Below are 22,321 nucleotides of genomic sequence, written 5' to 3'. Positions count from 1 at the left end.
AACTATTAAATTTAAAACAATTTAATATCTATGGCTATTAAATCCTGTCACAAATAATAGCATATATCCCTAATAGACAGGTAGAGAAATCAGGAGTGTATTTCTTGCCCCAAACGCTATTATGAAAGAGTGAGAATATAGCATGTTTTTAATCTAATAGAGACATTTATGTATGGATGACTCGAAGTTCAAATGACTGTGTTATAACTTCAATAGAAATTCTGACAGTGTAGTTCTTGCTCTGCAATAATATATGCTGATTGGAGAAGAGTGCTTTACAATTACTTGGAGAGTATCTTCCAAGCTTTGACACCTAGCCAGCCACAGTCAGGGATCTGCAATGAAAATTCTTTGATTTAAACAGCTCTTGCTTTGGAAAGTCTGATGAGTGATAATGTTGATGGTCAGAAACAGCGTGTATGTTGAATAAGGCCAGGTTATCTACCTAAATCATCTGTGTGCACTGAAAATTAACTATCTTGAAGGATTCCAAGAGAAAAATGCATTTTCCTCTACAGGATGAAAATGGTCACCCTGTCTTGATTTTGGTTAAAGATTATCCATAATAATTTGTAGCCACTTCTGAACTTAGAAAGACATTACTTTTCTCTCTTTTCAAAAATTTTCCCCTTAAAGTTCCACAACACTTCAAAGATTATGTTGTTTTTTGATGGAAAGATACAGATGCAAGAGCACAAAAGGGCAAAATATTTAATGTGACTATCTCCAGCTGGCAAGTTTCGCATTTTCTTTAATTTCTTTAAATGTTGATATAGAATGAGGATGAAACCTCATTTGCATAGGAAGATTCAACAGCATGAGGTCATATCTCTCATAAGGGATAAATGCTTAGAATTTGAAGATCTTTTGCTCTCATTGTTGGAGAGAAGAGACTTGCTATCTTGTCATATCAGCAACAAAGGAAATAGCTTTACAAAGGAGCAGAGACTTTATAAAATACACAGGTCAAGCAGATTTAAAAAAATTATTTTGGTAACAGTGATTCATTACAATTTCAAAAGACGGGAAAAATATATTTTTTGTTTTTTTTCCCCCAAAATATTAGCTTCTCTTTTTAAAGATGTTATTCTATATAATTGGAAGGAAAGAAGGACAGATTATCTAATCAATTCTTATATCTGAATTCTTTGGCTGATCTAAATTATTTCATCTCCCAGTTGTGAGTCAGGATCATCAAAAAATTTACATTGCAGAAAATATGTATCATTTTATTATTCTATATAAACTCATATATAATTAAAATATAAATAACTGTACCTTAAAGACCACCTACTAAAAATATACCACATAAATATTGCAAATCATATTAGAACAAAAATACAAACCAACAGAAACTAGGACTGTTGAATATAGAATAACTAATCTAAACTAATTAACATATTTTCATTTTTTATGGATTCTAGAGAATGCCTCAAGTCCTTTGTGTGTAAAAAGCATGGAATAAATATGAATTAATAATAAGCATTCAAGCAAAACTTATAGCAATAACTCTCTGAATTTCATATTCTTTCCCTAAAAGGGAATTTTAGGCAATGGTATATAGAAAGTGCCTCAAATTGGGAATAATATTAAAGAAGAATAAAAAACCTTAAGTAGTACATTTATAAAATGTAGAAAAAGGAAATGACTTTCTAGTTTGTGAATTGCCTGAGTGAGAAGAAGTCTATAGAACATTTTCATTTCTGTCTATTACGTTCTGGTGCTCCTGGCATTGACACCTTTCTTGGTCAAAACTCTGAAATTGCACATCTTCTGATGATAGTTCTGCCCACCCCAGGGAGGTAAGAAAAGAAGTACATCTGAGATCTTCCTCTGCAAATTATCAAAAATGAAATATTTTAAATCCCCCCAATACACACAACTACTTCCCCAGAAGAGTTTAATATATTGTGTCACTTCCCTGATGGCAAACTAAAGCTGTGAATGAGTCATTCCCCCAAGGAAAATGAGCTCTGTAGCATGAGGGAGACACCACCCCACTGTTGGGATCAGATAATACATAATTTTTATGTTAGTTGAAAATGGAATATTTCTTTATAAAGTCAAAATATTTGGGTTTATTAAAGATATGTCAAAGGAGCAAGATAAGCCAGATGTTTCTGAAGTGGAAAGATAATATGTTTGTGTCTAATATATAATAGAAGTTCATCTGTATAAAAATATGGCCTCTCTGATATTGTCAGGATCCATAAGACTCAGAGTGATCTTCTGAATCAAGTATAGTTTGCAGAATTGAGAAAGGCTTTAACTCATGTCAGAATTTCCCTAGACCTGAAAAAGTATTAGAAATGAGTAAAGGTGGCAGCTTGTTTGGCTTTGTTGTTTATCTCCATTCTGACATGCCATTCACGTTTGACAGGTAACATACATTCTAAAATGCACTGCATATACTATTTTACTACGAATTGTGAAAAATGCAGAAATATCCAACCACTCCATTTGCAATGAAATAGAAAACAAAAGGAGAAAAACAATATGAATAGCAGATTAAATTCTATAAATTCAATCTAGTGCCTTACACAGGATTGGGCAACACTGAGATACTCTATACTATTGTTAATTTTTAGGTGAAGTTAATTATTGCCATTTTTGTAAAGGTGCATTTATATTGCAGCAATGCAAATATATTGCTTGGTCTTAAATAATCACCAAGAGCTGGGAAAATTTCTTCAAAATTTAAGGATCTCCAATAATACAGAAAACATATATACAAAACTTGAGAGAACATTGTCCAAAAAAAGCAATTTACCAAAGTTAGACAGGAATATGAAATCTCCAATGACTTTTAAGGCTCAAAACATATGCTTAGTCAACATATGGCATGATATTTTATACTTGGAAGACTTATCTTTGATTGACTAGATTTAGGCCAAAAGCCAGAGGACTCTGAGTCAGCCTTTATGAGCTCTTGCTGTTTGTAGCTACTATTAGCCGGTTTGCGTTTCCTATGATATGTTTAGTAGTGGACAAGTGGTAGACCTCTTGCATTTTTTACCCTGACAATAGCTAATGATATACCCTCCCTCCCACATTTCCCATGATTGGTAAACACTTGAAATTTAAGTGTAAAAGCACCAGTTGATTAGAACACTGATGATAGATAGATCTTGGTCAACAGGCTTATTATGTTTATGGTAGAGGCCCAGCTGAAATGCTGTTGTCACTTCATCATAAATAATGAACAAATGAGACAGCCACCAAGATAAATATTAACATAAAACCATGATTCTTACTGCAATCCATCCACTACATAGAATAATTATAGAAAACCACACACACAACAACTTACAGATTTTTAATAATTTGAAGGTCAGCAATTTAAAAAAGGAATGGCTTAGACTGTCCAACCAGAACAAGTCTAGCTGATGTACTTGGCACACATCTTTGGCATAGTAATAACTTCCTTATTACAGTGCCAGAAATTTCCCCATCATTTTGTTATACTTCTAGATATTCTATCATTTAAAGAGACATATGTTCTGAAACATACTTGAAATTATAGATATATGAGTTTTAGGATCTGAAGTTTTTCATATATTAGAAGAAATTCAACTCAAACCATTTACTTCCTCCAAGACCAATTTGAGTCAGTGATAAACTGATAAGCATTTGTTCAACTGAATTCTGGTGTTCCTGATATGAAACTCAGAAGAGATGCATTGAATAAATGTGATTGAAGAAAGGGGAACAAAGATCACAAAATTGGAAAACAGAAGAGTTTAGGGGTATAACATGAATGAGGGAGATTAGTTAGGTAAGAAGAAATGCTTTAAAGTTAAGATAAAATTTGAAACAAGACCCTATGGGCATATTCATTTTCACCAATGCAACAGCAGACAGCTTATCCATATCTGCTTCACATAGGTGAGATGTTTGTTTCTGTTTGCGTCCAAAAGATGTCAGTAAAAATAGTTAAATATCACCAAGTTAGCAGACCAACAGATGAGTTCTATGCAAGTGCCATTTGTATCAATTGATAGTACTCATATGCAGTGAGTAATTACCAAGTCTTCTACTTTTTTGAATTAAAAAATAAATATTTAACTGAACAAAAAAAATCTGTGTTTTTGATATATTTAGATATGTTTCAATAATAAAACTATAACTAATTTTCAGGATTCATAATATAAATAAGTCACTTCAAATCATTTTTAAATAAAAGGGTGCTAATGAAAATGTACTAATATGTAAGTGTTATTAAAATATAACATTAATTTTCCCATAAAATAAATGGTATATTCATATTATGGATCTTTGAAAGAAGAAATAGTCCACTTAGAAGATCTGTCAACTCATATATTTTTATTTCAATGTCAAATAAAATCTACACATAATTTTTCCTAATTTATATATTTTAGTCACTTCAACTTTTTAGTGGAATCAATTCTAATTTTTAAAGTTGTGCATTTAAAAAGGGAAGTTAACACATTTTATTCTAAATTGTTTAAAAAAATAAATTTTATTTCCCCTTAATGGAGTAGAGATATTTTTGCTCTCCTTTATGGCCTACTGTTAGTTCTCATTTTATATTGCCTAAGTTCATACACCTATAACTGTGGTCAACATACAAAATGGAAGAAGTATCTTTATTTTTTTTTTTTTTTTTAGATTTTTTTATTTATTTATTTATTTATTTACACAAGCACTGGGTACAGTCAGAAGCGCGGGAGGGTGAGAGAATTCACCAGAGCCAGAGCGGGGAGCAGAGCAGGCAGAAAGACCGAAGTACACTGCTGAGGGGAGCAGCGGGCGGCAGGAGAGGTCTGCGCGCCATGTGGGACCCTCCCCCGGTGGCCGAGGAGCAGCCAGGGATCGAACCGGCACTGCAGAGGCTGCGGGCAGCTTCGCAACCCAGCGCTCAACCACTGCGCCACCGGGGAGGCCCAAGAAGTATCTTTAGTTGCTAAAGTTAATTACCACTAACAATATCCAGAATATCCTGGGGCATAAAGAAGATGCAAAGGAACATAAATGATATTTTGATCAGTTGCTATTTGAGACTTAACAGTTCTCACCTAATTTTCAGTCTCATGTTTACATTTTCATTTATATTTTCAAATTTGTAGCCCAGCATTTTCTACACCTGATTGATTCCTTTTTTACTCTTGAAAATAACAACCACATGTGTAATGATTGTTCCTCTAACATTTAACCTGAAACATCCCATAATTATTTTCCTAGATTTTTGCCTTGACCATTGTAGAAGAGTTCTTTAGATAATCCTCCCAAAAGCATCTATGTCAAAGGAGTTTTACCTCAGTTAGCACTGGGAAGTTATGCTACAGGGTTTGGCTTTTTCACGAAAGTGCGGGACCCTGTTTCATGACCTAGCAGCAGAAAATTCACATTTTCCAATTTATTTCGAAAAGCATTTCTCTAAGTCCACTGACATTGAGTTTATTTTTAACTGCAAAATACTCTCTTTATTCATTCTCTACAATTTCTCTACTTGGATGCAGCACCTCCAAATTGCATTGGGGGTTGACATTTTTATTAAATCACTAAAAGAGGTTTCCCTGCCTTCCTCCCTCCCTTTTTTATTTCCTCCTCCTTTTTTTTCCTCCTCCTTCTCACATCAAACCATATGTATAATACCTGCATAAACCATTGGGAGTTAAACCATTGTATGTTACCAAGTTATCTTTTTACAGGTGAGAATGTAGTGCTTTGCTCAGGCAGAAAAATTACTCATTGATTAAATCTTTGTCTCATTTTGTTTAGGATTTGTGCTAAACAAAATGGAAGTTCTCATTTATTCAAAACAAAATAATTAAATACTTGCTAAAGTTGGTGAAAGTACACATTTTTAGCACGATAAATTATTTCAGATAAAAGCAACTTTCATTTGCAATTTAAGTGTCTATGAGTTTCATTATCAACAAAGTAAATCCTCAGTTGCCAGGGATATATATATATAGACCCTAAAGTAACCCACAAACATTTGAAAATTGATCTAATGTCATCAGACTGGAAGAGTAAGCGATATAAACATTTTACTATATATATATATATATATATATATAATATACACACATCTACAGGAAACTTGCTTTAATATAAACCTCATAGCAATAATAATAGTTTGCTTTTTGTCCTCCAGAATGCTCAACAATTAGCAGCTACAATGTTTAATTCTACTGTTTCCTAAAAGGATATAAGTCATCCAATAAGAGAAAATAATTTATATCTCTGACATTTGGACTTTATGAGAGTCCTGAAAATAGTTCATCACTTTAATTACTAATGGTGCTACATATATCACATATTTCCTTAGAGCAAACCACTTTGAAATTTCACAGTTATTTATAATAAAACCTTGACATAAGTAAAGGAACTTCATGTAACTAAAGTGCTTCTCTTAGTGCCCCTCAATTTATGAGCAAAATTCAAAACTAGACATTCACATAACTGAAACAGATAGGTAAACTACAATTGGAGGTGAAAGCTAAACTTACATTAAAAAGCATCACTGCAATGCCTGCATAATGACATCCATGGAAAAGATTAGTGATTTTGCACCAAATTGCAGATCATTCAGCACCTTCTTAAACTTCCTGGACCATCTAATTTTACTAATCTAGTACTGTGAGCCTCACAAGAAAAAGTAGCAAATGTTTAAATAATTGAGAGCTTCTTGAAGTATTGTTTGCTTTTATTAATTGGTTACATTAATACAAAATGGCTCTGTGTGGAAATATATTATTATATCCATTGTAAAATACTTTTATGGTTTATCTCTTAATGATGCTTTTCCTTCTCTTAAAAACTTAAGCTGGTAATGAGTTTGGGCATCTGTCCAAAGAATGAAAAACCATCCATCCAAATAGCTACATGCTCTACAATGTTTACTGCAATAATCTTTACAATACCTAGGACATAGAAAGTGTAAGTGCCTAGTGATAAGAGGACTGGGTGAAGAAGATGTGATATATGCATTCATACTACAGAATACTATACATCCACCAGGAAAAGGAAATATTACCATTTATAGCAAAAAAATGAGATCGAGGGAATTTCTTGGAGTGAAGCAAGTCGAAACAACAAAGACAAATATCGACATTTACATAGCAGACAATTTGACAAAGTAAAATACTTGGAAAAATGGATAGACAATGATAAAGTGAGATTTCTAAGGTTAAGAGCAAGAGGGAGGGAAAATGGTCAAGGGGCTTTAAAGGATGGTGTGAGGAAAAATTATTTCCATGACTAAGTGGTAGGTACTCATGGTATGTAGGTATTTTCCAAATCTTGTTTATTCTTTCAGCAGTATGTAAGATTGGTTATTATCAATAATGGTACTACTTAAATACTTTTAGAGAGTATTTCCTATAGAAAATCTTTACCAATTGAAGATAGTTTCGGGCTTGGAAAGAACAAAATCATTTGAAGTCTAGTTGGCAAGACAGGTAAATAGAGTGAAAGCATAGATAACTACTAAAAGTAATGTATGATTATAGGAGAGATCTATGTTATTTGCCCATTGTATTTTGAAAAGAGCAGTTAACATATTTGGAGAAACGACCATTTCTTTATCATTTAATAATTCTCCCCATAGATGATATCTAGTATATTTATTAGAAAACTAAATTTCACTACTATTTTGTTATGTCTTAAGACATATATTCCCCTTTTTCTAAGTTACATTTCAGAGAGCAAAGTTTAGTGAGTTTGTACTTTTTCTTGAGTAATAACTCTGATAAAGTAACATTCTGTGTTCAAATTTAAAAGTAAAAAGCATGAGGAAATTAATAATTATAAATACACTGATAGTACCATCATTATTAAGTGTTTTGTTACTATGGGTAATTATAAAATTTGAAAAGTTAAACATCCTTTATTTACTGTTTTGTTTTTTTATACATAGACATCTCACAATATACAGTGTCTATATAATGTACAAAACATAAATTGGTAATGAGATAATTTGATTTTTGTCTTTATTCAGTTTCTATTGTAATGATAGCAGTGGTTTATTGTAGAAATTATTGGTGCACTTTATCTTGATTAGATATTAAAAGTTGCTCTTAAAGAAATAGGCAAAATGCTATATTTGTTTAAAGGATCTAAAAGAAGTGATGTTTTATAATCATTTATTTCAGTTGTAAATTATTTTACTTTGAGATTGAAGAAATCAATTTTGTAAAATAATATCAGTCTTTAAATGACTTGGACAGAAAACATGAGGACTTCTTCCCTCCTAACATGCCTAAATTGTTCCAAAAATAAGGAGGTTGAAAGAATTATGTTACATGTTATATGTTTCACTTTTAAATTATTCTTAAATCTCTAAAATTAATGAGTAGTTTAAAAACACATGAATGTATTTCTTTTGTGATGTATAATATCCTAATATCACTATTAAGGCAAACTGGATGTTCAAAAATAGAATCAAATTTCTCTGATATGTTTGATACGATACCATGCTGCATAGCATTAATATTTCCATGTTTTATATTTTGGAACTTTAAAAGGAACCCATCTTTTCAATTAACCATATGAGACTTCAAAGAACCCTTAGCAGACCTGGTAGGCTAATACTAGTTTCTTTCCTCTTTCAGAACATTCTTATTTCCCCATGTTCTGATTCCACATGCTTGTTTTGTCATGCAACAAACTGATTAAAAGTCAAGGGAATTTTAAAAACTGAAACCTCCTACCTCCCTGATTCTTGTGATGTACATATAGTTTTTTTCCCCCCTGGTTTTATTCTGTCCCTTCTTCTTTCCTAGCTCATAAGAAACTCTCTACCTATCACAGTTCAGAATGTATTTTCAGCCTCTGAGGAATAACCACAATTTTCTTAAGTCCAACTGTTATAAGACATAATTAAATGATTTGATTCTGACTTCTTTTCTCACACTTCCTGAAGCCAACAACATTTAAATATTCTCCTCTAACTTAATATAATCCAGCAGTTTGCAGTTAAGCAAATTAATGTATTAAATAAAAGTTACTTTGCCAATGATGTCCATGATAAAATTAGAACTTAGCCCCCTGGAGGAAAATGTCTTATAGATATATATTAAATGGCACTTACTGTGCAAAACCTGTTTAATCCACATTTTTAAAGACATATAACAATATAACATACAATGCCTTTTTGAGAACAGTTGAAGAATAAGACAAAAGACATTGCCAGTATGGAGCTTTCTTGGACTTAAAAAAAATTCTTTATATAAATTATCCAAAAAATACTTTTGCTAACACCATCAGTTCTTCCAAAATCATTTTTGTTTCTCATATTATAAATATAGAAGTCATTAAAACTTTAGCATGGTGGTCAAGTTTTCCATTATCTACACAAAAGTGGCACAATTTCAGAATAAGATTTATATTTCCTTGTTGTTTTAAAGAATATGTTCCTTCATTTTTCTTCATAACTTGAACACATTGGCTTATCTTGCTGCTATATTCACAAAGAATTAAAATCTTGAGCAATATGCACTGCAATGTCTCCCCCAACCCCACCCCGTCCATTAACTAATATCCCATTATCACTAGATAATATGCCTGTGGTTACAATTCTCTCTGTAATCAGATCTTCTATTTATTTAGTTGATGTCTGTTGTCCTGATTAGAGTGGACAGGCAGATCAAATAATGAAAAAAATGGTTTTCAAGAATGGTTGAATCTAGTTATCCTTATGATTGGAAATCTTTGGTAACATATTCTGTTCTAGTCCCTGTATACTCTGGGGATGATACATAGAGTGGTGCCCACAGTCCCAAGATGGTGGTGATCCATCATGGAGCTCCTGGTTTTCAGTTAGCATGCATTTCAATTAGTTTCACTTCCAGTAAGAGTCGTTACTCAATTACAAAGAATGCTTGCAATATCAAGCTTTACAAAAGTATAAAAATTCTCACCCCTCCAGGAGCACAGCAGGCTATCTGCCTAGTGTTTTTCTGTTTCTTATAAATAAAATTGTTTATTCTCTCTTCTATTTCATCCAGCTGACTCAAGATAAGTAGTGCATCTAAGAATACAAAAGAAAGTGTGAATTCACCAAGAGTTATACTGTGAGGCAAGCTTCTAAAGTAAACTTGGTTACCCGTGGGATTCAGGATATTTGTACTATAATTCTCTCACTAACTCTTTGACCTTGAAAATGTTACTTATTTTTCTTAACTGGATTTCAAAATGAATTATTTTGATAATCTTTTCCTGATAAAATAATTTATGATTCTATATAATGTATGTACAACTGAGAAGTAGTCACTGTCTCTTCAGAAGGGTATCTTGGTAAGATAAAAGCACCTCACTAGAATGCTAATGATTAGCCAACTTGTGTTACAAATTGGCAATCAACAATTTCAAAGAAGTCTTTGAGAATTAAGTCACCAAGTCAATGCAGAATTACTGCCTTTATTATGTCTGATGATTATCATGCAATCACAGATCATTAATGTTAGAATTCATTTTGTCTAACTTGACTCACTAACTTCTGATGGAATTCCTTTAATAATAGTTTCAAGAAATAATCTTCCAACCTAACTTTTTACATCTTCAGTGATCCAGATTCCAGAACACAAATTATACCATGTCGCATATTTTATTGAACATTTCTTAAGGTAATAAATTTTATCCTTATATGGAAGCAATTATCTTTCATTTAATCCTACTGAATTTTTTTCTGCCCTCAGAAATCACTAAGAATGGGTTATAATCCTGTATCTCTCTTCTGAATTAAATATCCCAAATGACTTTTTTGTCTACAATTTGTTTTCTGTGCTTCCAACCTGTCCACTGAACATTTTCTTGGATTCACATATTTTCTGGATCATAACGTTTTTACATCAAAAAGGGAAAGAGCACTTTAAGTTGATGATAACAATAAACAAGTAGTTTTTTTTTTTTAAATTTGAAGACTTACTAGATGTTATAACATAAACCGTAATGATCAAATGCCACTGAGTTAAAATAAATTCTCAGAATCCTCAAGATAACATTGTTCCTGAAATAAAAATATATCAGCACAAACATGTTGTGACTAAACATTATGCCCCTCACCTATCTTGATCTCCATGTTTTACAGATGAGGAAACCAGTCCCATAGGCTTTGAATACAGTTTATTGGCATACCACATTTCTAAAATTCCTACTCAGATTCTGTAGGAATTTGGAATCTACTTTAAAGATCAACTAGTCAAATCTCCCATTTTAGTGAAGTAAGCAAGGTCTTCATAGGTTAAGTGATTAATTCATATCTTTCCCTTCTTTCTAAAACACTAAAATACAGAGTGAAAAACATTAAATTAGACAAGAAACACAAAGTATCCATTTTCAATAGTAGTTCTAGACAAAGCTTATAGAGATTTTCTGTTGTTTTAAAAATACCTAAATGGTGTTGCTTTGGAAATTGAATCTAAAATAAACAGAACAAAGAGCATATATTAACACAATTTGCAAAGCAACTTTCAGTATTATAGAGAAAGAATTTATGTAGGCACTGGAGCTTTTGAGAATATAAAGTCAAGCACTATAATTACCATATGGAAGACATTCATTAAGATTATATAGTTTTATAATATATGAAGTGCATTTGAAAATGGAAATCTTGGGTAGGGTCAGGAAAAAGGCATGTGGCATAAAACGTATTCACTGCCAGCAAATTAATTAAATTTTCTAGTTCTGGAAAAGACCATATATTCTGTATAGGCACTCACTGAAATCAGATGTACAGGGCCTCTGAGAGAGTGCCATAAAGCACCCATAAAAAGAACTCACCAAGAGACATTGACAGGACTTTGGCATTACAAAGGAGTTCACATAAATGAGGAATTTACCCTGTGGTAGCTTTTAATATGGACAGTCCACATCTAACAAGGCATGCTTTACATATATTTCAATCTTTCTTTGCTTTAATTTAAACTTAATTTAACCTGTTGTTTGTTATATATGGACATATATTATTAATCATTAAAGTTCATAGTTCATATTAATAAAATAAATTTTGTTTGATCTTTCAGTTCCACTGATAATATCCACTGAAAGACATTGTGCCCCATCTGTTACAATGGTTAATGGATTTCCTAGGAAAAACTCTATTGCAAGCATCACCACAATCCAAAATATGTATTCAACTAAAAAATAAGTAAAAATTGAAAACAACTTTATGTTTATCAAATACTAGTTTAATTTTACTTTTTTAATACATGTTTACACATACATGGACTTATTTTGTTTTTCTCTATTATACTACACTTTAGATATTTTATATATATATAATATTAAAACCATTTGCAGTTTTGAACTTCACCTTTTCTTCCCCCCTGAAGTTATTTAAGAGGCTTTTCTGGATTTTTTAAACTGACCAAATAAAAGAATGTAGGTTGGGAGACTGCATCCCCAATTCCTTATTTTAGTGTTTATTTTTTTAAAGGACTTTTGCACTCCAAGAGACTAACTGGATTGCTAAAAGAACTTGCAACCAAATAACAGAGAACGCTTAGTAAGACTGGAGTTGTAACCCATAAGATGATAGAGCTGTTGTATCAAGACATTTTGATGTCGTGTCTGTCTAAATAAATATAGGTCTCAGAGCACATTCATTTGGAAAAGGAATATAATTAATATTGTTTTCCAAAAGAAAAAAAAAAGGTCAAATGGATGCAAGTTACAGGAAGGCAGATTTTAGCTCAACGTAAGAAAATAGCCAAGAAGATAAAGGTGTCCCAAAATAGAGTGAGCTACCTCTGTATTTCATATGACTGAAAGTATTCAAGCAGGACAGAGCAATTCTTACAGTGGCGCTGAAGGATACATGTATCCGACTAAAATCTCTCCACAGAACTAAAATCTAAAATTGGTGACTAAAATCTCTCCACAGAACTCTTAAAATTCCATTTCTCATAAAGGAATATATATGTAACATTGCCCTTATTTTCACGCAGTAACATATTTGAATAATTTTATAATTAATCTTGGTAGAGAGTGTGGTGGGAGGGGTATTTGGACTTGCTTCCTAATTTTCCACAAAGCCCCTTCTTAATTTTATTCTTTAAGCACAACCTTTTTAATTCAAAGTACATAGCACCAAGTTAATGCTTAAGCCCTTATCTTGCTCTCCAAGGCACTGTTCCAATAGCAAAAGTCCTAGAAAAATAGTGTACACAAATCAGCTTATCTCTACTTTTCTTTTTCTTTCCAGTGCTGTTTTACCTCAAAGGCTTTTCTAAGAATAAAAGAAACACAAACTTGTAAATAAAGTTATTTTTTTCTACCTACATTGATTTTTCCTCAAGTTTCAGTTTATATTCTTTTAAAGTCCTCTCAGTTTCTGTTTTTCAGTGGTATGTTTACTTCAATATTTTATTGCTTTACAATTCATTCACTTTTTCAAAATATTTTTTTTTTATTTTTCAGAAAGATTATCTCCTCTTTAGTTTGTCTTCCTTCCCTCACCTATAGTTTGTCTCCCATTTTTTGATTTTCCCTTATGGAAAACTGATAATACTTTCCTCCCTTATGGTAAACGGTTTCCTTTTCTCTAATGTAAAAAAGTATTTTTCTGATTAACTTTCCTCTATGTTTTTTGAATACGTAAGTTGATATTTTTCTTTCTGTAGGTATTGTCCATATATCTATACTGCTTTTTCCTCATCATGAGATTTCATAAATTTTATAAAATGTAAATTATCTTTTTTTCTGCATATGCATATTTAAAATATTTGGTTTTAAAAGATAGACCCTAAGTTTGAGGGGAAATAGTGAATTATTTCATATTCAAAATACATATTGAGACATCTGTGAAGAAAATAATGATCAAGAACTCCAAATGAAGGGAAATAAAAATTGAGTAGATGGAAGGATTGATGTAGGGAAGAGTCCTGATAAGGGTGACAAAGACAAACAACAGTTCTGTAAACATTTGTTAATTTTTCACCATTTAGAGCATAACAAATACTGTGGATATAAATGAGTTCTTCTAGGATAAAATAGAATGAGTGTCCCTGGGACCTGAGGATTGAGAATGGATTAGAGCCCCAGATTTTCTATGAAGGAATCAGGAGAAGCTATAGAGGCACAGCTTGTAGCAGTCAATTTTGAGTGAGCTTGAAGACTTTAGATTTCTTCAACTATCATTTTTTATATATAAAATTTTAAGTATTAAATAATGTCTAATGCCATGTTTCTTTGTGTGAATGAATTAAGAAAATGGAGATTAAGGTCATATTGTGCCTGACACATACTAAACTCTCATGTTTAACGTGAGAGTAACAACATGTTACTGATGTTTTGATTTTCCCAAATAGACCTGGGAAAAGGGTTGTCTTCATGGACATCCCAACTATCAGTGGCTTGAAGACATGAGAGTTTATATCCATTGGTAAAGACATGAAAACCCAGAACATCTTGGGTAAAATGTGTGTAGAAATAAGAACATGAAGGAAAAACAATATCAGAGCTTTGTATGATAAAGTTGTCAATCCTAAAGGAAAACTAATGGTTCACCCTATAATTGTTAATGGTTGCATCTGCAAAAATGCATGTAAGTCAAAAGAGTTTTGATTTATTTATGTACCAAACAAGTCTTGATTATGTTGCTATTTTAAAGAATACCACAGCAATGCTGCCACACACATGCACAATTTTAGAATTGCTCACTGCTTATTTAAGACATCTGTCAATAATTTTCCTAACCCAAAGGCAATATAATAGTCACATGTCTCCAAGATCCTGCTGGAGTTACTGTGAGGTATGGCAGAGCCTGACACATCCTCAAAACAAGCCCTTGCAGGAGCTTGGAGGACCAGTTTCACTAGGGAGAAAGGAAATCTAAAAAGTGGGTGTTGCCCTGTGTTGACTGAGTGTTTATGTTGAATGCTATGACTCTGCTAGAGTGTGTGCCCTGAGGGACTAACTGCTTTCAAACTGTAGCACCCAGAACTTCTTAGGACTGCCAGTGGAAACAATCCCCTTCATCTCCCTCAAATACCACCAACCAAGTTGCAAAAATAATTTTGCAGAAAGTGATTAGCATACATTCAGCTCTTACATCTGATCTTTGTAGGGTATTTAGATTTATTTGAACTGGCTTGTACCTAATTTTCTATAAATGGACGAGTGAACATTATAATTAATGTGCATACAATTTTGTGCAATGCCTTTGAAAATGCAAGTGATGCAATAATTGAATATTGAGGTAAAATTCACAAAGTATTCCTAATTTAAACTTTTCAAAGGTACGTTATATAACCATTGTTAGTAGGACATTGAACATGGCATGTATAAACACACAAGTTCCATTCATTTCCTATGTAATCAATTGAGGAAACTGCATAGCACCTTTCTATCATTAATTCTTCTGTATTCTTTGCATTAAAACAAATCTACAATTCTAGAGGGTATTCTGAAATGCATAGCATGCTGAAATACGTAATGATATACTCTGGTTGCACAATTCTTCCATAGCAGTAGTCTGTGTGGAGTGGAAGAAAGTGTTTTCTAAATGTGAAAATGCTAGGCTATTAATGGAGAGCTCAGAAGAGGGTCAGCTACACTGCTTCATGAGAACCGCCATACCTGTTGATTAATGGAGAGGCCTTAACAACACTCTTCTTCCATGCGTCTTGCCATGAGGAAAGGGGAGGAAAGGAAAGGTAGTGATGACAGCAACACCTGGGGAAGGGAGATGGGGAAATATGTAAAGGGAAAATCAGCAGCCCCTACACAATGGTGTCCATCCATTGACCTTGCCAATAAAACAATTTCCAAACACCTGGAGCTATTCTTTTATCTTTTAAAAATTTTTTTTCAAAATAATTTCAATAAAAATAGGTATTTTGAAAGGTGTTAATATAAATATTCTCAAGTCCATGATGCAGTGGGCTGCTACAGAATAAGCTACTGTCTTATTCTCACTTTTTGACTAGAGGAGGGTAGCTTAAGGCAGGACTTTGAGATCTGGGAGCGATTTTTTGTAACAATTTAAGAACTATAGGAAAAACAATTCCAAATATGTATGTATTTTTCACCAAATCCACAGCAGGATTATTGTCATTTCCTTATTCTGCCTCTACCTAATTGCTATCACTGACTAATTTTTCTTTGTAGATGTTCTAAGGGTATGCAGTTTCAATATTAAAACAACTACAACTTAACTCAATTAAAAAAAAATTAAATTTAGTAGAACCCCATCGACTGCAAAAGGTTGAACTAATAATAAGAGTTCTCAAAAGGTTCGTGTTTTAATTATAGTTTTGTCGACATATTTTTACCTGGATTACATCTAATTTTTATAGTAAATGCATAGAATTATATGGAAAGAAAATAAAAATGTTAAGCAGTTGATGATAACAGTAAAGTATTTGGATTTTAAAAGTGATTATTTGCTTTCAAAATATCAACATATGAGATAACATCACACCTGAAAACCAAATATTGCAAAAGATTTTGCTTTTAATAGTTGTTTTTAAAGAAATCCTTAAATTTGTGTGTTTATATCTAAATGCAAACTACATATAAAAATGTTACTTTTAAACTCTATTTAGAGAAATTTTTATACATAGTGGAGATAAATTTATAGTGAAATATTTGCATGATTTTTGAAGAAAAAGAGATGTTCCATTTTGGTGGGGGATATTGATAATGGAAGAATTTTTACATGTGGGTGTAGGAGTATATGGGAAATCTCTACACTTTTCTCTCAATTTTATTGTGAACTAAAACTGCTCTTAAAAAACAAAGGTCTTAATAAAATCATAGAAAATAACAAGCATTATGAGAAATGAAAAATTAAATGTCCTTTGTGAAGAAAAAATTTTGACCAATCAATATGTTTCCTAGAGTATTAGTTACAGAAGAGCAGGGACATTCTTGAATTTTTCTCTGAAGGCAAGGATTTTTGTGAATACATGTGTGCATTTTAGTTCTGAATGTGATTCTAACCTTTAATCCCCATGTTTAGGAAATCAGCTATCACAAAGATCTTTGGGGTTTGAAGCATGATAATCCTCTTGGTCTTGCTTTAATCCTGTTTAGACAAGGTGTCTCAAAACTCCAATTTTTCAAATCCTCTCGTCCTTGACACACTGCTTATTATTAGCCATCATCTCTGTTTAAAACAACATGACCCACCTAATGTTTAGGCAATAGTATTAGTCAGCCCTGAATTGAGAAATTTGGAAACTATTTGGTTATCATAAACAATTAGCATCAAAGAATTCTGAAAGCATATGAACTATCTAATCCAGTTGAACTAAAAGAAACTCAAAATAGCAAACTCAATTTTTAGTTGACATGATAATTTTTTTTGTAGCTTTGCTTTTTCCCCTAAGTTTTGGTTTTGTAATTAATTTTTAAAATATTAATTGTTACACATATTTTGAATTTTAAATTGCTCTTCAAAATCAAAACCTACATATCTTAGTAATATAATGTTAAAAAACTAATTATTCCTACATTTAAATATTCTTAAGTGATTATTTTGGGATCAGCATCTTGTCTTTGGAGGGATGGAATGTGGGAATCTTGCAAGCCAAGAAAAAAAAAAAGACTCCACATGCTCTTAATTTGTGGCCAGATATTTGAATCTAGAATAAAATACAGCTTTTTTGTATGTGGGTCCCAAATAGCCTAAGGATTTTATCTACAGTAAATTCTTCCTTTTGCCTTAGAAAGAGTAAATCATTATGAAATCATATATTTAGAAATTAGCACTTCACTTCAAGATATACAACAATAACAAAAGATATACTTAAGAGAAACTTTGGAAAGCAAATATACATACAGAAAACACCAAGGAACACTAACAGTACAGCTTATCAAGAAGTAACAAGTAATATAAAATGATTTTATAAATAGCTGAGTTTATAAATAACTGAAACAACATAGAATGGTAAATGAAAAGATTAATCTGGAATTTTAAACTTTGTGAGTGCATAGAGTAGAGAATAGAATTTTCTAAATTAAGGCCAAAACAGAATACTATATTTTTTCATATTTGAAGGTTATGGGCCAGGATATTTAAGTATCTGGTAATAAAGTGATATTTAGTAGGAAATTGATTATGAACAGTGATATGAGCGAGGTTTTCATCTGATAAAAATAAAAAGGGGGAAAATTGACCGCAGGCTGCATGAAAGGAAGAAGTAGATGGAGAGATGGTTGGTTTGTGATTATTATTGAGTGACACCAACAATAAAGAGTTGGTAATAAAATTGCTTTTGCAAAAGGATAGGAATTCTCTTCACATCGATGAAACGAGTATCATAGAGAATAGTCTGGTTGGTCCACTGTAAAGGTGACCTTTTCTAGTTTCTGGTTATGGAAAAATATATGATCACAGTAGAAAAAAATGATATTAAGATATTGATACAAAAGTCGATGTAACTTACTGAAATGTACAGAGGGAAAACAATGTCAAACTGCAATGTCAAACAAGAAAGAAAGCACAGCTGATTTCAGATCCTCAAGCAATACATTTTTTAGTTAAGGTACAAAAATAACAGACAGATGTTGTTGGGGTTAGGAGTTAGAAACAAAAGGATAAAGGGAATAACTTTAACAAGAGTGGGCTTCTTCAAGACTGGGTAGAATGTGGGTAAACGGGTGGCAGGAACAGTTTGCTGAAGGGCAAGTTAACACAGCCTAACACAATGTGGTGGGAAGGAGGTTATTGAGAGTTGGAAGTCTGGGGTTTAACTGGACTAGATTGTGCAGTGGAGGACAGTAGAATACCTCTTGATATACAGAAAAGACAGATGAACCAAATATTGCAGGGAAATTAATTAGGAAGTTGCACTGATGTCCTCTGTTTAATGTCCTTCAAACTTTTATCAAAACCTGATGAGCTTGGTACAAAGATATAGAGGAAAACACTATCGCCACACTGTATAAACATTGTGGAGAATAGCATTGTTTTTATATCCTGTTTGTGAGCAACATCTTAAAAGCAATTTTTCTCTAACAATTAGAAAACAGGTATTTTAGCTCTGGGTCTAACTAAAACTTTCATGCTCTCATTCATACCTGGCACTCATATGAACATGAGAAGCCCAATATACTCCACTAGGGAGAACATGCTCCAGGCTATGACACATTTCTGGCTTGCCTTCATCCGCCTTCTTGCTCATAGTGTTTGGGTAATTCTTAAAAAGGACATTTCTAATAGTTATAATTCTAGAATGTATAATATATATAGGCAGAGTGGTAAGTGGAAAGGTTGACTTGGTTTTCTGTGCCAACTGTCGCATGATGAGATTAAATGGTTCCAGTGGCAATAGGGAGAGGCAGGATATAAAAAGGTCAGCAGAGGAACACTGCATGTTTGTAGAATTTAGAAAAGTGATCTACCGCAGATCTGACGTTGCTCTATGTGCTTTTCGTAAATGAGGAACAGAGCATATTTCATATTTTTAAAATATAAAATATATAATTTTATTACCCCCGATAAAATTATATGTCAGGACATAACTACTGAGACCACAAGGAAAAAAACACATACAAGGAAAAGCAATCATCAAGTAGGCACCACCTGAAGATTTTGGTGTTGGTAAAAATCATAACCAGTTTGCTGGTGGTGGGTGTGGTGTGGTAGCATATACTGAGAAGCAGGATCTTCTATTTCTGAATCATATACAGTGTTGTAAAGCAATGCTAATTTCATGAGAAAAGTGATTAAAAGTTTAAAAAATGAAAGAATAGTTATTAATCCTTTACTCAGTATTCTTTTAGTAAGTTTTAATGGTTTGTCTTTAGTATCATCCATTATAGTTTGTATTCCTAAGATTTTAAGGCATAGATTCATAGCTTAATGGTAATAAAAATCAGTTAAGCAGAAGGGCTTAATATTACCAGTTACCATTTTTAGTAAAACAATTACACAATGAAGAAATTAGGAAATAGCCCAGAACAGATTTAAGTGTAAACAATTATTTTACAAATTAGCTATTAATACCAAATTTTGTTTTATTTGGGTTCGCTACATATAACTTTAATGCTAGTGTATGATGTTTAAAATTTAACTCTAGAGTAAAAATATGAAATACCCTTTGGTTTTTTCTCTTTAATTGCAGATGTTAATTTTGTTTATTTTTTTTTAATTTTTTTTTAAAAGAATTATTTATTTATTTATTTATACAAGCGGTGGGTACAGTCAGAAGCGCGGGAGGGTGGGAGAATTCACCAGAGCCAGAGCGGGGAGCAGAGCAGGCAGAAGGACCGAAGTACACTGCTGAGGGGCGCAGCGGGCGGCAAGAGAGGTCTGCGCGCCATGTGGGACCCTCCTCCGTTGGCCGGGGAGCAGCCGGGGATCGAACCGGCGCTGCAGAGGCTGCGGGCAGCTTTGCAACCCAGAGCTCAACCACTGCGCCACCGGGGAGGCCCTAATTTTGTTTATTATACATAATCATGAAATGATAATTGAAATGTTGCCATATGCTTGCCTGCGGCCTCTGCGGTGCCGGTTCGATCCCCGGCTGCTCCCCGGCCACCGGAGGAGGATCCCACATGGTGCGCAGACCTCTCCTGCCACCCGCTGCTCCCCTCAGCAGTGTACTTCGGTCCTTCTGCCTGCTCTGCTCCCCGCTCTGGCTCTGGTGAATTCTCCCACCCTCCCGCGCTTCTGTCTGTACCCAGTGCATGTATAAACAAAACAAGCAAATAAAATAAATAAATAAATAAATAAAAACATGCCTCTATATAAAAAAAAAAAAAATAAATAAAAAAAAAGAAATGTTGCCATATGCAAATCTGAATTTGTGATATACTTTTCTGACAATTTTATTAAAATTTCAAGATGTAGTTGGACCAAAAATCATTTTATAAAGCTTTTAGCAAATCTATAATCTTATTTTCAAATTTCTAATGTTTTACAATCTGTTTCCTAAAATTCTCAGAATTCATAGATGTAATGAAGTACACTAAACTCACTTCCTTTATACAAATAGTATAACCTGATAAACTGGCTAATTGTTGATTCATGCATTGAGTAATGTTAAATAACAATTTTATTTTTATTAAGTCCATGATTTTACTCAATTGATATAATTAATATTTATTTTTTCTTGGAAAATAGTCTTTAATGAAGGTTTTGCTCATTCCCATCTTGGTTTATCTTGAGTAAATTTATAAAATAATGAAATGCCTAAGTTCTTGCATAGGATATTTATAGTCTTTACAACAGATAAAGTTGTTTTGTCAATCTGATTATTCACTTTTCTTCATCAAATATTTAGTAGGTGCTCATTCTCTGCTAGGAACTGTTTTAGCCAGCTGTATTTCAACATTTGTGTTTCATGTAAACTTTACATCATTAAAATTTATAAAGATTGTGAGGCTTTTGTTTTTAATATATGCCAAATCATCATTGATATTCATTTTGTTCAAAATTAAAATTGAGATGTGTGAAACATGATTTTAAACATATTTGAAAATACAAAAAAATTCATTTCATTTTGACCTAAATAATTTTTTTATGAAAATGTATTACCGTATCTTTTAAAACCTGATGAGAAAGAGTCATTTTATGATATATGCTAACACATATATAATATGGAAAGAGCTAAGGAAGAGCATGTGGGCAAGAATTTCACAGAAGTACAGTGAAGGTAATTGAAGTCAACTTCAAAGAAAAATTGGCTAGCAGGAAAAAGATGCAAGTGAAAGAGCTAAATGAAGACCATTCCGTTGCAAGAAGCTCAGCACTAGCCACTGCATGAACAATAAATAAGCCAAAGAACATGGCTTACTTTTGTTTGCTTGTCAGATTTTATTTAAACTCCATCTCAACCACACACTGTCTATATACCTGAGCAAGTCACCTAGCATATGTTACCCTCCATTTACTTTCTTTTGAACTAATAAAACATATATATTAAGTATATTGTGGGGATTAAGTGAGATAAAATAGTATTTTTATGTGTGACCATTAATTAGAAAAGAGTAATGTATTATTTTGATTGCATATTTAAGGAGTCAATTGGTTATGCTGATAGCAGGGTGGAGTAAGTTGGGGGAGATGCTGGAAGTTGTAGACATAAGTAGAAAAGGCAGCATGAAGTAGAATTGATATTGAAGTTCAAGCTGGATAAAAGATTTTAAAAACAGAAATATGATAGATAATAGGAAGTGAACTATCTTGGAAACTCCAAAGAGAATCACTTCTCATTTAGCCTTTAGCAAACCCATATTGAATCTTGATTTCCACCCAGTGGAAATCCTCTCCCTGGGTGTAACCAAAAAAAAAAAAAAAAAAAAAAAAAACCCAAACAAATAAATTGCAATTCTAGAGTAGTTCAGGATCTTCATAGAGAATGAACTGCATATATTAGAATAAATTGATGGTAGAAAACTAACT

At 32.6% G+C, this 22,321-nt stretch overlaps 1 protein-coding gene across 7 annotated transcripts in view; it reads right to left on the bottom strand.

Moving 5' to 3' along the window:
• Nucleotides 1-22,321, bottom strand: part of PCDH7 (protocadherin 7) — a 410,012-nt gene that overhangs the window by 164,493 nt on the left and 223,198 nt on the right. For 2 of the 7 annotated variants that reach the window (XM_054688316.1, XM_054688318.1), the window contains exon 3: nucleotides 15,547-15,642. The exons of 3 other annotated variants lie outside the window; for them this stretch is intronic. In XM_054688316.1, coding sequence (XP_054544291.1) covers nucleotides 15,554-15,642 — 89 coding nt within the window. In that variant the 3' untranslated portion in view covers nucleotides 15,547-15,553. Of the gene's footprint in view, nucleotides 1-9,483; nucleotides 11,250-15,546; nucleotides 15,643-22,321 lie in introns of those variants that run through there. 2 more of the 7 variants (XM_054688320.1, XM_054688319.1) reach the window with 2 other exon arrangements.

Source organism: Talpa occidentalis, unplaced genomic scaffold, assembly GCF_014898055.3.
Source record: "Talpa occidentalis isolate TD23 unplaced genomic scaffold, MPIMG_talOcc4v2.1 talOcc4.6, whole genome shotgun sequence".
NCBI classification, from domain to species: domain Eukaryota; kingdom Metazoa; phylum Chordata; class Mammalia; order Eulipotyphla; family Talpidae; genus Talpa; species Talpa occidentalis.
Note: the sequence above shows the minus strand (reverse complement) of the source record. Positions and strands in the feature narration are given on the sequence as shown.